Source organism: Arvicanthis niloticus, chromosome 3 (genome assembly GCF_011762505.2).
Source record: "Arvicanthis niloticus isolate mArvNil1 chromosome 3, mArvNil1.pat.X, whole genome shotgun sequence".
Classification (NCBI taxonomy): Eukaryota; Metazoa; Chordata; class Mammalia; order Rodentia; family Muridae; genus Arvicanthis; species Arvicanthis niloticus.
In genome coordinates, this window is record NC_047660.1 from 41,622,611 (window position 1) to 41,639,702 (window position 17,092).

The 17,092-nt window shown below is 41.5% G+C and overlaps 1 protein-coding gene across 2 annotated transcripts in view; it reads left to right on the forward strand.

The window, feature by feature from the left end:
• Dgkh (diacylglycerol kinase eta) overlaps positions 1-15,644 on the forward strand; it is a 159,621-nt gene extending 143,977 nt beyond the window's left edge. The window contains exons 26-31 of one of the 2 annotated variants that reach the window (XM_034498972.2): positions 1,678-1,783; positions 4,655-4,747; positions 7,356-7,475; positions 8,139-8,247; positions 9,684-9,814; positions 15,420-15,644. In XM_034498972.2, the coding sequence (XP_034354863.2) occupies positions 1,678-1,783; positions 4,655-4,747; positions 7,356-7,475; positions 8,139-8,247; positions 9,684-9,814; positions 15,420-15,506 (646 nt within the window). In that variant the 3' untranslated portion in view covers positions 15,507-15,644. The remainder of the gene's footprint in view (positions 1-1,677; positions 1,784-4,654; positions 4,748-7,355; positions 7,476-8,138; positions 8,248-9,683; positions 9,815-15,419) is intronic. The other variant, XM_034498974.2, reaches the window with a different exon arrangement.
• The last annotated feature ends 1,448 nt before the right edge of the window (positions 15,645-17,092 follow it).

A 17,092-nucleotide genomic window follows, 5' to 3' on the forward strand; every position in this document is an offset into this window, starting at 1 on the left:
CCAGATGTCCTTCATCAGAGGAATGGATACAGAAAATGTGGTACATTTACACAATGGAGACATTTACACTCAGCTATTAAAAACAATGAATTAATGAAATTCTTAGGCAAATGGATGGAACTAGAAAATATCATCCTGAGTGAGGTAACCCAATCAATCACAAAAGAACATACATGGTATGCACTGATAAGTGGATATTAGCCCGAAAGCTCGGAATACCCATGATACAATTCACAGACCATATGAAACTCAAGAAGAAGGAAGACCAAAGTGTGAATGCATCAGTCCTTCTTAGAAAGAGGAACAAAATACTCATGGGAGCAAATAGGGAGACAAAGTGTAGAGCAGAGACTGAAGGAAAGGCCATCCAGAGACTGCCCCACCCCGGGATCCATTCCATATACAGTCACCAAACCCAGATACTATTGTCGATACCAAGAAGTGCATGCTGACAGGAGCTTGCTGAGACAAGCTTGAGCTTGCTTGGTGACAGCTTCCTGTCACCTGAGAGGCTCTGCCAGAGCCTGACAAATTCAGAGGCGGATGCTCGCAGCCAACTATTGGACTGAACACAGAGTCCCCAATGGGGTCCCCAATGGAGGAGTTAGAGTAAGAACTGAAGGAGCTTAAAAGGTTTGCAACCCCATAGGAAGAACAATAACATCAACCAACTAGCGCCCCCCAGAGCTCCCAGTGACTAAACCACCAACCAAGGAGTACACATGGAGGGACCCATGGCTCCAGCCACATATGTAGCAGAGGATGGCCTTGTCGGACATCAGTGGGAGGGGAGGCCCTTGTTCCTGTGAAGGCTTGATGCCACAGTGTAGGGGAATGCCAGTGCAGGGAGGTGGGAATGGGTGAGTGAACACCCTCATAGAAGCAGGGGTGGGAGAATGGGATAGGAGGGTCCCAGGGAGGAAACCAGAAAAGGGATAACATTTGAAATGTAAATAAGGAAAATATCCAATAAAAAGGGGGAGGGAGAAAAAATTGAGTTTGACAGATGTAAAAGATATAAAAGTCGGCCAGGCTGTGGTGCCATGTGCCTTCTTTTCAGCACTTGGGAGGCAGAGGCCAACCTGGCCTACCGAGCGAGTTCTAGGACAGCCAGGGTTATACAGAGAGGCCCTGCCTCAGAAAACAAACAAGATATAAGAGTCACTATGACAGAAATAAATTTCAGAATGGAAGAGAGGTTGTGACAAGATCTTTGACTCCCCCTCACCTGTCAGCTACCAAGTGGGAATGGATTCTCAGCCTGCCACTCAGTACATAGATTCAGTCTCTGAGCCTCTATGTTTTCATCTGAGGACTTGAGAACGTGTATCATCATAGGCTGTGAACATTAAATTTTATAATATGAATAAACAATTAGCATGTAGGTGATGACTATGGTAAGTTGTCCCCTGGCGTGTTGCATTTGAAGTTTCAAAGAATGAAAGATAATTTTCTGGAGTACAACTGAGGGAATAGCAGCTTCGTATGTTCAAGTCCTGGGCTCAACTGCAATACCGCAGCAAACCCACAAAGAACTGGACGTCTTGGTGACACGAAACCTACAGTGTTTGCAGCCTTTCCCACTTTGCAGCAGTGCCCTCTGCAGGCCAGGGGACACTCTCCAAAGGCTAGTCTTCAGTGATGCCCCAAAGTGTTTGTTTTGTCTGATTCTTTTAGGATTTGTGACGCAGCCACGATTCACTGTCTCCTGGAGCAGGAGCTGGCCCATGCAGTGAATGCGTGCTCACATGCCCTGAACAAAGCCAACCCACGCTTCCCGGAGGTGAGGATTTAATGGTAAATTCTCATTCCACAGATTCTTTTGGCATTTCAGCTGCTGTATAATACTGTAGAGACTCTCCCTGTAAAAGACAGTAGTGTCTTTCTGTTGCTGTGATTAAAACACTGTAACCAAAAGTATCTTGAGCAGGCAAGACTTCATTTTTTATTTGGCTGACTTGTCTCCATCACAATCCATCATGAAGTCAACTTATAACTCAGGCAGGAACCAGAGCAGAAGGCAGGGAGGAATGTTGCTCAGGGAAGAGCCTGGCTCTTCAGGCTCAACTTTAGTTGTCTTGTACCTCCCAGGACCATCCCCACTCAGGTGGCACCGCCCACAGTGGGCTGGGCCCTCACATCAATCAGCAATCAAGAAAATGCTCTACAAATTTGCCTGCAGGCCAGTCTGATGGAGGCATTTTCTCAGTTGAGGTTTGCTCTTCCCAGAAGACTCTAGTTTGTGTTAAGTTGATAATCCAATGATCACAGGTTCTTCAGGAGTTTCTACCAGAAGCTTATAGCAAATCTGTGGCCATGATTTTATTTGCCTTTTCCGTCCGTCCGTCCGTCTATCCGTCCATCCATCTGTCCATTTGTCAGTCCGTCCGTCCTTCCATCTATGTATAATCTCCCTGCTCTTAAATTTTCTGCATTTCTTTCTATTTTACTTGCAATCATTTGTCACGTTGACATCTCCTTTCAAGTCTTTCTACTGCTTTTATTAAATCTCATTCATTCATTCATTCATTCAGGGGGATGGAAGGTAGCCATAGAGCACATGTGGAGATCAGAAGCCAATTTGCAGGAGTTAATTCTCCCTTTCCACCATGTGGTTTCTATGGATTAAACCGAGTCATCAGACTGGGTGGCAAGCACCTTTCCTGCTGAGTCATTTCCTTTCCTTCGGAGTCATTTCCTTTCCTGCTGAGTCATTCCACAGGCCAGACTTTTCATTTGTCTGTCTTTCTTCCTTCTTCCTCTTGATTTACCCTCTCCCCTGAATCTAAAAGAAAAGGCAAACTTAGAAATGATCTTATGAGCTTGGTTGGAGATGTTCAGTCATTTCTTGGTTTGGCTTTGATACCCTGCTTCACTTTTTGCTAAATTTTGTTAAGTTGATGCTTCTGTAATTTTTAATGCATGTGTCGATGATGGAGTGGGTACATCGTAACTCTTGTACTATGAACTACTGTGCAATGGGAGTCTAGGGAAAGCTGACACCTTTATTTTATTCTTTTAATTATTCAATTGAAATCACCCAAACTAATGTTCTATTAAATGATACTACTCATGATTAAAGCTAAAAAAAAAAAAATCACTGTATTTGGAACTACTGAGTGAAAATAGATAGAACTTCAGTTGAAACACCATGGAGCGGTAAACCCCTATATGTCCAGTAGAAAAATCTGTGTATAACCTTTGACTCTCCCACAGCTGGACCACTAATAATTGTCTGCTATTGACCAGTAATGTTAAAAAGTCACTTAAACCCACTTTTTTGTGGTTTTATTTATTTATATTTTATGTGTAGGTATTTATTTGATTTTAGTGTATGAGGATGTAGTATGTGTTTGAATGAATGTCTATACACTGTATGTATGCGGTGCCCTTGGAAGCCAGAAGAGGGCATTAGAGCTCCTGGGACTGCAGCTACAGATGAGTGTGAGCTGCCTGCCATGTGGGTGTGTGAAACTGAACCTGGATCCTCTGGATGAGCGGCCAGTCCCTGTAACTGCTGCGCCACCTCTCCAGCCCCTTAATGCACATTTTATATATTATATATGGTGGAAGATATTCAAGAACCATGAGAAAGCACTTTTACTGCAGCACAGAATTATGTGGAAAACTGCTCAGGCAGAGATGAGTTATGTCACTTAGAACCTTAAGCAGATACTGTCAATACACAGATCAGATCAGCGACAGAGAGTGGTTGAAATGGTTACAGTAGTGAAGTCCATTTCCCCAAATTGTGCCTTAGTAGTGCACTTTTCATTTGTGAACACTTTCCCCAGCTGAAAGTGACACTATTTTTGTGAGTGCATGAGTACATTTTTAAGAGGGATTTATTCTATTTTTAACTCTGTATGTGTGTCTATGTGTTCATGTGTCTGTGTTGGGATATGTGCAGGTGACTGCAGGTACCACCCCAGGGGGCCAGAAGAGGGCCTTGGATTCCATGCAGGTAGAGTTCAGCAGTTGTGAGCTGCCTGACATTATGCTAGGAACTGAACTCAGGTCCTGTAGGATCAGCAAGTGCTCTTAGCTGATGAGCAGGTCCCCTCCCCCACATTCAGACTGCTTAATCTGTGCCTGCATTTTACTATTCATGACCCGTTTAACTGTTTCTTAATCTTGTCCGATATCTCTTAGCTATGCAATTCATCTTCAAGAGATTTCAAATTGTCAAAAATCTACAAAATTATGCATAACTGAACCTCCACTGTTCAAACCCATGATATGCTAAGATCGCCTGTGTAATTGGATAACATCCTCCTTCAAGGCATATGTTTCTTTGATTTAAGTTTTATAGCAATATATTTATTGGTTCTAGCATATATGTACTTGTAGATAGGAGATGTAATCCTTAGTATACATGTATGTATATACACATATATATGTATGTATGTATATATATACATATATGTGTGTGTATATGTATATATATACATTTTAATTCATTCTTTTGATTCTGTGATTTATTAATTGAGAGATAACCTTATTAACAAACCTGTATATAGAATTTTGAATCTGTTATAGAATTTGAGTACTTCTTTTGAAAATCACTTATAATGAGAATACAATCTACAGAGTTTATTGGGGAGGGGATTTTAATTTAATGTTGGAAATATATATCTTTGTTATTCTCTTCTAGAGTCTTACGAGAGACACTGCCACTGAAATAGCCATCAACGTCAAGGCGCTCTATAATGAAACAGAGTCTTTGCTAGTTGGCAGGGTTCCTTTGGTAAGAAAAAGAAATGACTGATGGCTGTTCTAGTTTGCTTCTTTGCCTGTGCTACTCTGGGGCCAAAAGCAAATTAGAGAAGAAAGGGGTTGTTTCATTTTACAACGCCCAGGTCATAATCCATCATTGAGGGGAGTCAGGGCAGGATCTCAGAGGCAGGAAGTGAAGCAGAGACCACAGAGATACTCTGCTTACTGGCCTGCTTCTGTGCCCAAGTTCAACACCCAGAGCCAGCTGCCTGTGCATGGTACTGCCCACCAGGAACTGGGCCCTCCTTCATTAATTTAGCAATTAAGAAAATGCCCTACATACATGCTGCTGGTCAATCTGATGAAGGAAATTCCTCAGCTGAGGTTCCTTTTCCCCATGTGACTCTAGGTTTGTGTCAACTTGAAGCTCAGACTGACGGTAGTCCAGATGGTGGACTGGGAATCTGAGCCTTGCTTCATTAGTGAACATGTATTGAGCCGACCTCCGACCTCCATTCTTGGACCTTCCTTTTGGTCAAACTTTGCCTTCAGGAAAGCAATGCTAAACTCTAGAGCTATACTCAGGCCGCCAGCTTCTTACCCCATCCCTCTCTTGGCGTTGAGAGAGTTGAGTTATATAGGTATAGTAGCCGTTCCTCAGCTACTCACACATGTGCAAACTTAGGAGAAATCACAGTCTCGTTCCCCCCCCCAGTAAATACTGGAAATATGACTGGCATGGTTTTTCAGATTTGCTCTGTATACCTTGGTTTTCAAGAGCTGTTTCTATTTTAATTCAGTTTGGTCCTGAAAGTCAAGTGTAAGAAAGTGTGAATCTGGCTAGAGCCCGCAGGACAGGAACATAAATACAGCTCTTTCTGTAAAAACACCCGAATTGTTTTTGAATGTTCTGACATTGAATCTTGTTACCACCTGGAGTTAGGCATGTGGAAGGCCTAATGCATTAGCTGTCTTTCCCCTCCATGTATCTCTTTGAATGATCTCAAAGCATTCCTTGTCAGAGTAGTCCTATCTGTCTGGGCAAATATAAAACGAGTAAAATTATCTATGTCATTATATAAGTATTTGAAGTGGTGGTTTGGAAACCGGAGCTTGGACTTCCTGCTGGGTTGTGACTGTGGTCAACAGGATGTGCCACCAGAGTCTCCTCTCTGCTTCAGACACCCAGAGGCTCTGTTGGGTCCCAGTCTCTTCACTACCTCCCAGGGAACCATAACCCAGCTTCCTGGGCCATAGGGCGGCCGTCTCTACTCCTGTGACGCAGAGCTAGTAGGAAGAAGTATTGGTTACGTATTGGTAGGATCAGTGGAGGCCCTGCCTTGGCTATTGCTGATACTGTTTTTGTTAACCAGAATCTTCTATTGCTTTTCCAAAATACGCCTACCAGAAATCCTGTGGGCTGTGATTAAGGTTCCAGTTTTCAAATTAAGATGTGCATTTTTAGTGTCACTTGAAAGACTTTTAAGGTCATTTATGATAAGAAATAGAAGCATAACTTTGTCCTTTACACCAAGATGTATTATATTTTGTAATTATATTATATTAGAACATAAGAGCTTTCTCCCTCTGTTTCTAATCCTCTATGATCCTCAAATCGAGATATTTGGTTTGAAATATGTCCTAGTAAATTTTACCCAAAGTCTTATCAATAATGATATGATAATAATTTATTATATTTGAGAGCACCAAAGTTTGTCATTTTACTTCCAGAGCAACTGTGAAATACCATGTAATAAATTTTGTCAAATATGCATTTTTATAGTAAAAGAACATGTAAATGTCATACAATAGGGTGGAAAATCTTATTTTTATTAAGTACTGGGAGAGAGATACTTTCAATATTACAGGGAAGCGGCAACAAAAAGATGCTCATACTGGAGAATAATGATAAACTCAGAACTTCCTAAGACTCTGTGGACATCAGTGTCGGTACTGTGGGGTTTTAAAATAGTCTAGAAAGGTATTGAGTAGCTGAAAGAATTCTCAGAAATACTCTAATTACATTGTGTTGTTTCTAACAGAGAAAACTAAGGTGCCTGACGACAGTTACCTTCCTTTCCTTAATTCTGCACATTGTAGTAACTACCTCAAATATGTTACAGTGAATAACAAATGACAATTATATTCTCTTTAAAGTAGCCACATCCGGTTCCAGATTACTAGTCCTTTGGCTCACTCCTGATCTTCATAATAGTTCTTCATCATAAAATTTTTAGAGATTCATTTTTTTTCTAAAACTTTTTCTTTCGATTTACCAGGCTGTGTGGGTATTTGATTATGATTAGTTTTTAAAACTGTTATTTGTTGATGGGACAAGTCTATAAATCAGAAGAATTTTGATAAATATGATGGTTGACATATATGTGCTTGGAAGCAGTGAATGGGTGGTGAGAATGGGGAGGGATGGGTGTGAGGGCCAAAACCCACTAAATGCAGTAGTTTTGGAGGGGAGGTTATTTAGTCACACCCGTTACATATATCAACTTTGGGATTAGGAGTTAGGACAAAAGCAACCAGCTTATTATCAGAAGGAAAGATGCTCAAAGTGGCCTAGTTGTTGTAGGAAGTTGGTCACTGAGTCTTGCTTTGTTTTGCTTTCTCCCTCTGCTGGTGACTAGCACTTGGAATCTCCTCATGAAGAGCGGGTGTCCAGTGCCTTACACTCTGTGGAGATGGAGCTGCAGAAGTTAACCGAGATCCCCTGGCTTTATTACATCCTCCGCCCCAATGAGGACGAGGTACGTCAAATCCAGCCTATCGAATGTGAACAGTAAGACTTTAAAATTTGAATTTACCTTTGAAAAGAGACGTTTCAGGGAAATGAAGTTTGAATACTTCTTTGAAATGTTTTGTCATTAAGAGAGAAAGAGCCTTTTTGTGAACATGGGTGTTTAGTAGAGTAGAACATGTTCGGTGTTCAGAACCCATTTGTGCTGGCTAGTTTTATGTCAGCTAGACACAAGCTAGAGTTGTTTGGGAAGAAGGAACCTCCGTTAAGAAATGTACCTCCCAGGTTGGACTGTAGGAGGCCTGTAAGGCATTTCCATTATTAGTGAGTGATGGGGAAAGGCCCAGCCCCTTGTGGGTAAGGCCATTCCTGGGCTGGTGGTCTAAGTTCTATAAAAAGGCAGGCTGAGTTAAGCCTCAAGGACCAGGCCGGCCAGTAACCAGCGCCCTCTATGGCATCTACATCAGCTCCAGCCTCCAGGTTTCTACCATGACCTCTCTCAAGCAATGGACTATATAATATGGAAGTGTAAGGTGAAACTTAAATCCTTTCCTCTTTGTGTTACTTTTGGTCATGGTGTTTCCTCGCAGCAATAGAAACCCTAACTAGGACGCCATTTTTTAGTTTATACTTGCTAACAAAGTGTTGTTTTGTTTTTGCTTGAATTTTGCAGGAGCCTCCTATGGATTGCGCAAAAAGAAACAACAAAAGCACAGTCTTTCGCATAGTGCCAAAGTTTAAAAAAGAAAAGGCTCAGAAACAGAAAACGAGTCCACAGCCTGGTAGGTGGTCCTACCAGGCAGGCTGCGAGGGTTGGGGGAATAACTTCCTGAAAAGTTACTGGTGAGGGCGGAGGAATGTTCTAGAACTAGGTAGTGGTGAGCACTTCCCAGCATTGTAAATATAGTAAATATCATTGAATTGTATACTTTAAAATGGTTAAGATGGCACATTGAACCACGCAAGTCATGTCATATCCAATATGTCCAGTTATTAGCGAGAATCCGTGGTTATAAATAGAAGAAGAGCAGGCCGTCGCTACGTTGTTTCTGTTCTGTCCAGTTGAGTCAATGTGTCCATTCACAAGGGCCTTTATCTTCTCAACAGCTGCTTCAGACATCAGTATATAACTTCTCAGAATATATATATATTCAGTATACTGTATATATAAATATACAGTATATATTTTCTTCTCAGAGTTAAACATCCAGATGGCTTTGATAAGGGGAGCATAGACATTCTCTTTTATTCAGCTTGCTAAAAATACGTTTTTACAGAAATTCCAGATCACCTTTTCCTGTTTTAAGGACACCATTCCGCCCTTTGATAATAATACCAGAGCGTGTGCTACTCAGCAAAGATGAGGTCTTCTGTACCCTGCTGCTTTCCCTAGCTCTGTCCTTAGAGATTAACTTTACACTGTCTGTACTAGTACCTAGGAATTCTGTGTCTAGAGCTGCCTTTCATAACGAGATCACTTTATAAATTCTTCTGAGTTAGCCCTGTGGTTTTTATAAACGGCGATATAAAATCTTACATCTACGGGAATAGTTATTGAGTCTTGTTTAAAAACCAAACACAAGAAAAAAAAAAGGTAGGTTTTTGGGTGAGAGATTTGAAAGAACAGTTATCCATACTGAAAAGTAGCACAGTCCAACTAGTCTTGGGTGGCAGCCTGAACAGGTTTTTTAATAACAATGAAGTAGTGATCTCTGGCCATTTAATGTTGGAATTCTCAGTAACAGAGTCAATAGAGGCAGCACAGAGTCAGTAAGACTCTAAGCAGATCAGTGGTAAAAACCAAGTAGCTCAGGTCAGACTCTAACTCTAGCATTTGTAGTTCGTTTCTGACTAAACAGTTTTACCTGGGGTCTTGAGGCAAGGCATCAGAGCTCATTCTTATTTTTGCATCATGGAACCTAGCGGTACAAAATTAATGTCCTGATGCACATTGTGTGTTTTTGATGAGAAGCTGGACTATGGCTGAAGGCGAGGGTGCAGGTGTCACCCATCTTTGATTAGTCTTAAGTGTATCATTGGCAGTCTGTAACCTGCATGGGGAGGGGCGAGGAGTCCCCCCTCCCCCCAACGTGCATCCGCTTTCACCGCCCCCTTTGCTAGCGCCCCCTGCTGTCTGTCTCTGTTTTCTGGCTGACCTTTGCTTTGAAATGCATCGCGCATGTAGACATTAAGGGGGTTTTGCTCTTAACTTTGGTAGTTCAGAACTGGGGCACAGAGGAAGTTGCTGCTTGGCTGGATCTGCTCAATTTGGGAGAGTACAAAGAAATCTTCATCCGTCATGACGTCAGAGGGGCTGAACTTTTGCATCTGGAAAGACGAGATCTTAAGGTATTTTTTTTTTTTTTTTTTTTTTTTTTTGGTGCTTCTCTTTGGCTTCTGACATTTTTCTTGCAGTACAGAATCCTTTCTCCTGTGAGTCCTCTGTCATGTGCTTTCAGCTTGGCTTGTGTTGTGCAAATGTGCGCTCATCTCTCACATTTATTTTCAGTCTGATGTCCTTGTGTGCTTCCGCAATGAGAATGACAGCAGTATTTTCCTGTCAGGACCACTCTCTGACTCTCACAGCAGAAGCACAGCATGCACCTCATTCCTTGTCTCTGTATCCGATGGTGTGGCTGTTACTGTCCTCATGTTTTCAAGTGGGTCACATGTCTCCCACCTCATTGTGTTGCAACTGCCTGGATGGCAATGGCTGTAGTTGGAAAAAGACAAAAAATGAATAGAATATAAGGTTGACTAAAAATTAATGTAAAACACAATATGAAGTTATAGCAGTGATAATTTAGAGTCCTCTGATTTTGCTGAGTCTTTAAGCTGTACTTTAAAGATCACACGAGTAACTAGACCATATATCAGAACTGTTTTCCCATGGCACATTGTTGATGCCTTTTTAATCTCAAAAGGAAATGCTTTATTTTCTCAGTAAATGGAGCTAAAAATATGCGTGGCTGCTTTCTCTGTCATGTGCCAGAGCAGGAAAACCTTCACTGATGACGAGCAGCAACTCCATTTTAGTCTTTGTGTGCAGACTCAGCAGAAGAATAGTGTAAGCGGGATTATTCTGTCCAGGATTTAATGGGAGTGATGGAGCTAGAGACATGGCTCGGTCACTAGAGCCCTGCTGCACAAGCCGGGGAACCTGAGGTCAGTCACAGTACTCATGCAAACAACAACAGCAGCCACAAAGCACGGTGGCATGTGTCTTAAGCCTCAGAACTGGGGGTGTTCAGTAGGACTCCCAAGAGTTCTCTGTTCAGCCAGTCTAGCCAATACTCTCGAAACTTAATGAGAGACCCTGTCTCAAAACATAAGGTCATGAGTGCTGGATGAAGACACACATCAGCTTCTGGCTTTTACAGGCACACACATGCAGAAAATCATGCATGGTGGGAGTTTGCTATGTTATATTGTCTCGAAACATGCTGCAGCTTTACAATTCTGCTAGATAACATTGTGACACAATCCATTTCCAATAGATACTGTTCTAGAATGCATAGGGTTCTGACCTCTCAACGCCTTCATAAGTCTTGTGCTTTCATCTGCATCATTTAGTGGAAATCTTGGCCCAAGTAATGGATAGTGTAAAGCTCATTATCTTTATTACAAAGCTGTATAGTGCTTTAGCAGATCAAAAGGAAATATATCTAAACATTGTTAGCTCTGATAATAATAAAATAATAGACGACTTATCCTGTTAGTCCTAACTGATGCAGTCAGGATACACGGTGTGAGAGCTCATAAAGCAAAGATTGTCTTCAAAACTTGGAATGAGTGCATACATGTGTGCACACACATGATACATGCCCAGAACTGTGGTACCTAATTATAGCTGGTGTTTGTGTAGCTTCTGGTACCCTTGGCAGGATGCACTTTTTATTGAAGAGCCAGTTGCTGGTTAATGGATTATGCTACATTCTCTCAGTTTTGTCTCTCTGGAGGCTCACATCATACATGTTCTGAACTTGTGTGTGTTAAAGTACACATAGATGCATACATGTTCATGTTATTTGAATACATATACAGATATATACTCAATACAGATGTGCAAATATGCATACACACATAATGAATGTAGCAAGTGTTTGCCAAATGTCAAAACTCATGCATACACACAGAAGTTGAATTAGTTAGTGACCTGTGTGTGTGGGGCAGAGTATGAGAAGGAAGAAGATGGCAGAGGATTACTTTATTAATGTCCTCATTAGCTTTTCATGGCTTGCTTTTGCTTTCTTTGTGTTTTTCATGCCAGTTATAGTCTTTCCCTTGCCACTTTAGAGATCTGTATTGACACTTAGTGCTTTTGGTTTTGAAATAGGGTATGGGTAATGGGAAGAGGCCATTTTTACAGAAGGAGTCTCCTAGAGCACAAAACCACAGAACTGGAGAACTGCTTCCTTCTTGCCTGTGTGTGAGCTTCAGAAGCAGGAGACCCATAGACTAGTTCCTACACGCTGGGAAAGGATTACCTACTGCCAAGTCTCCCCCACACCTGCTGCTTCAACTCCTGTTTATGAGTGAGTCAGGGATTTGCAGCCATCTCTAACCTTGACCTCATTAGTGAACTTGAGGGTTCTGTTACCAACCGGATGCGTGGGCATCACAAAGGCATAGCTCTTGCCATATCGCAGGGATTCTCCTCTTCCTTCTCTCTCCTGCTGTTTCCTCTCCAGCTCTGCATTTTGCTCAACCATGTCCCTGCTCCTCAGGTGCTGGAAGCTGAGAAACCTAGGGTCAGATTTAGCGTCTTCCCTTTCCTGATCCATCTCGATATTCTAGCCAAACTCCCACGTTGTAGATTCCATTCCAGCTTTGCACTCGAGTTCTTCCCAGGACCTTCCTTCACGCTACACCCCACATCCCGCCTTTCTGTTGAAGATCATCTCACTGTTCCTCTGTCTCTCCAGTCTATAGTCCACATTGAACCACCATGATATGTTGTTATCTTCAATCAAGTATATTACTTTTCCGCTTAGGGATTTCCAGAAGCTTCTCGTTCTTAAGAGAATAGTGGCATCCATCTCTGTGGAGGCCCAAAGGCCCTGCCTGTTTACTCAGGCTTTGTCTCCAGCCCCTTACTGGCCCATGGCCCATCCACTTTGGCCTCCTTGCTTCAAAACAGTTTCTGACCATGAGGATGTGTGCTCATGGCTCAGGTCTCACTCTCCCTCACCCAGTTAACGCCTGCCCACAGCTTGGCTTAAGCATCCCTTCTTTAACGTGGGAGATTACTAAACAACTGCAGATAACAACTTGGCAGCCTAACCTGGCTAAGAAAAACATTTCTAACATGCTTTAGCAAAGGAGGCAGTGATTTTTTTTTCCCCTGCTGGAACCCAGTAGGGAAACTGTAGACGATGGTAAAGGCAAGTGGGGGTCTGCCCCCCTACATACACTTAGAAAGTTGTATATTGGTGGCTGGAAGGATAACCCAATATCTACAAAGCAACTGTTGGCAAAATTATGTTTATTCATCCAGAGAAACAAAAAGTCAGTACTAAGGAATATGATAACTACAGTAAGGTCTGGGGAGATGGAGATCGGGCGGGAATCTAGCCAAGTCCATGATCCCCAGTCTCAGAGAGACCCCATCTCAAAAATAAGATGAAGACCAACCTAAAAAGACACTCCATATTGGTCTTTGGCCTCTACATGCATGAACAAATAACACATCTGTCTACATACATACATCCCCACACACAAACACGTCAGAAGTAAGTATGCAAGTATATGACACCCAATGAAATGGAAGCTCTATGGCATGTCAAAGCAAATCTTTTATCATAACCTAACAACTAGAAATCGTGAAGATCCTAAATTTGGTCAAAGTAAAGAGACTGTAGCTAGAAAGCAACATAACTGTGTTACTCTGTAGAAAATGTTCTTCTCATTGTACCAAAGCAGTAATTCTGAGTGGAATGTCAAAGGTAAAGTTTGTGTTCTGGAGAAAGCAGTGTTCATAGGGCCTAAAATAAGATAGTTAATATTTAAATATATTTTATAAGCAGAGTATTATTGCAAAGTCTAAAAAATAAATCTTCTCTTCAAATGGGAACTCTGAAATGTAGCATTTACATTCTTTTTTACAAAAAAGGAAGTTCTGTTTATGTATATGTCTCTGTAAGTGTATGCTATGTGTTCAGGTGCCCAGGGGGCCAGCAGAACTCATAGGGTCCTTGGTGCTGCAGTGACAGGTAAGCCATTTGACATGGGTGCTGGGAACTGAACTTGTGTCTCCTGCAAAGTGGCAAGCCCTCTTAGTCACTAAGCCAACTGTCCAGCCCCATTAAAACACTCATTTACATTTTAAATTTATGCAACAGACATGAATTTGGGCTTAGCCTCAAGTTTGATATTTATCACATACCCAAGAAGTGTGAAATAGCCTTCGGACTAATTTTGTTTACCCAGGTAGCATATGAGAACATTTGTTTTTCTGGGTCAGTTAAGTTTGATAAAAACATTATCCTAAAATTATCTCAAGCTTGAATTGCACTGGCTAAAGAAAAATGGTTTTCTAGAAGGATTTAGAGTGGTTATTAGTACTGCTCTAAAGTGTGAGAGAGAGCGTGTATGCTGTGTCCATGTGTGTAATTCAAACCAGTCTGATCTGCTTCATTTATAACTTCAAAGATGAATCCAGCCCCTACCCTGCAGAACTGTGAACGTTCTTAGGACATTTCCCTTTAGTCATTTTGTAGTTAACTTCTTGGGAGTGTCAAGCAAAACAGGAGAGAAAACTAAGAGAATCACTTAGAGGCACTGAGGACGGAGGCCAGCTAGCCTAGGATACTCTGCAACATGATTTAAGCAACAAGAGAGACTGAGCCTCAAAAGTGGGAGGAGAGAACCAACTTCCAAAAAGTTGGCACCTGGACTCCACATGGTTACTGTGGCATATGCATGCCCAAACTCATTCACGTGTACACACACACACACACACACACACACACACACACACGGGGGGGGGGGAGGGGGAGAGGGGAGGGAGAGGAGAGAGAGAGAAAAAGAGAGAGAGAGAGAGAGAAAAGTTGTTATTCTCATCAAATCAGGACTCCTGGTGCAAATACAAACAAATTGACAATTTAAATTATAGGTAGTGGGCACTGGTATCTTCCTCTATAATTAAACCTCACCTCACTTTTTCTCTCTTCAAATCCTGCGTCTCATGTAGCCCATAGCCAAACCCAGCTTGCCAAAGATGACCTTGAAATTGCTATCTGCCAGCCCCTGACTAGTAAATCCTGGGACTTCAGGCATGTACTCCCATGCCTAGCTGGCCTCAAGCTTAAGTTTAATATAGCACAAGATTAACTAAAGCTCAAGAACTGGGGGTGTGGTGGTACGTAATTCCAAAGGTTGGGAAGCCGAAGCAGGAGGATCACTTAAGGCCAAGATTAGGCTGGACAAGGTGGCAGAGGCTTGTCTACAAAAGGCAAAGAAAAAAATGTGTGTGTGTGTGTGTGTGTGCATGTGCGTGCACGCACACGAATGTTCATGATAAAAAACCTGTGCCTTAGAAGTTCAGCTGTCCTCCATCATTTGCCTCAGATTACAAAAGAGCCAGTCTTTTTTTTTAAAAAAGAGAGAAAGAAACCATATTAGTTTTGACTCTTGAACACTTTCCCTGCTGTACATAGTTTATGAAAATATCACATTTAAGAGGAGTTTGCATGGGGTATGGTATCACTTTATTGACTGATCATTTTTTAGTATCATGTATTTTTTGTTTTTTTAACTTAGCTTTCTAGCTGTCACTTCCAGAGCCAATCAATATGAACTGTTAATAAAATGAAGTGAATGCTAATTAGGGGAATTACTAGTTGAAATGCTTACTGGTAAACTTGTCTTTTTTTTTCTCCCTCTCATCCTTTCTACTTTATTTTTCTTTTCATCTTTCCTTTTTTATTAATTTTTTTTCCTTTTTTCTTTTCAGGACCTGGGGATCCCGAAAGTGGGTCATGTGAAGCGAATTCTCCAGGGAATTAAAGAGCTTGAACGGAACCCTCCCAACTTGGTCTGAGGTGTGGTCACGCTGGTGCTATTTCTGGGAAGAGAAGTCCTCACTGCTCAATACAGAGTCCTTGGAAGCCGCTGGCCCTTCTTGTGATTTACTGCACAGATAAGCACCTCTGGAGCGCCTCTCTCGATTGATATTTTGCTGTGGGTGAAAGTTTTGATTTGAGGTATTAGGAAATAATTTTTTGTGCCAAAAAAGACCCTTCCACAAAGCCATGTTCTCATGTGCAAACCTGACATGCTAAAAAATGCTCACAGTGGTGGAAGAAGGATCAGACATGATTGCCTTGTCTAAAAAGTGGACTTGCTTGCCCATCATCCAGGGTCTTTAGATCTGGGCCCACAGGAGGTTCCTGTGTGTTCCTGCAGATGTGTTAACAGTGTGCAGCTGAAACGTTGCAGGCTTCACAGTGAAGGTGATGGCTCCTCCCTAGAAGCCACTGGTCAGGAGTTGTACTTTAAGTTTTTCACCCTAAGTTTCCAGTATCCACTGGTCAAAAAATATGGTGAAACCAGCCCATCACATACTATGACTGATGCAAATCTGATGCACGATGCTCCTTGCTTGAGTTGTCTTTCTTTTTCTTGCATGTCATATATATTATTGTAATATTTCAATAGCTTTAACGTCTATTATAATGAAATTTAATTTATTACCACCCAACTTCCCAAGCACTTTTTGGTTGGCTAAGGGCACTTTTGACTAAATATCCCATACCTAAGACTCTGTGAATGTTCGTCTGTGCCATGATCAACAAATGATATACATCTTATACAAACCAAATTTGTCTGTCCAAAACCACAGGTGTGCACATAAGGAGAACTATTGGACGTTTTCATAAGCATACATGTTTGTTGTCTAACAAAACTTATTCCAACTTTCCAAACCCAGATTCCCACATTTTGTTCTCATGATTTTTTTTTTTTCATTTTAATTCAATAACCATTTGACATCCAGGAATTTTCCAAGGTCTTGGCTGAGATTCCTACACTGAGTTCTGTGGACTAGCTGTGGTGATTATTGACAGGAACTCACCAATGGAAGGAATTTCATTTTGTTTCTTAAGGGCTTTTTAATTACTATCTCACATTTTGATAGTCTATCAGGTAGATATTATTTCCCCTTTTCTGAATCATTACCTGTCAGTGTCACTCAATAGAATTATCAAGTATTTGAAAGCCAAAGGTATACATGTCAAAAAGTAAAACAGAAACAAAAACAAACAAAAACCAAAAGATGTTGTTTTCTGGTCATTATATGCCAAAAATCAATTGTAATATTTGAAAGTTCTGTATGTACGAGAAGCAAGCAGGGTTGCTGACCCAGTGGAGATGGTTTTGATAAAGTAATGTGCTAGGTGCTCAGTAGATGACCACCTCCATTCATGAGCACACTGTACCATGCACCGTAACCTGCATGGATGCACTTACCGACATACATTGTCTTGAGATATAGCAGCCCTGGTACTTTCTAGATGAACATTTTCCCAATACTTAGTGTTTTATTTTTACTTCTAACTTGAATATTTACTAGGAAAAAAATCTCAAAACTCAAAGACCTTAAAAATAAACAAAGGCCTGGCATGAAGT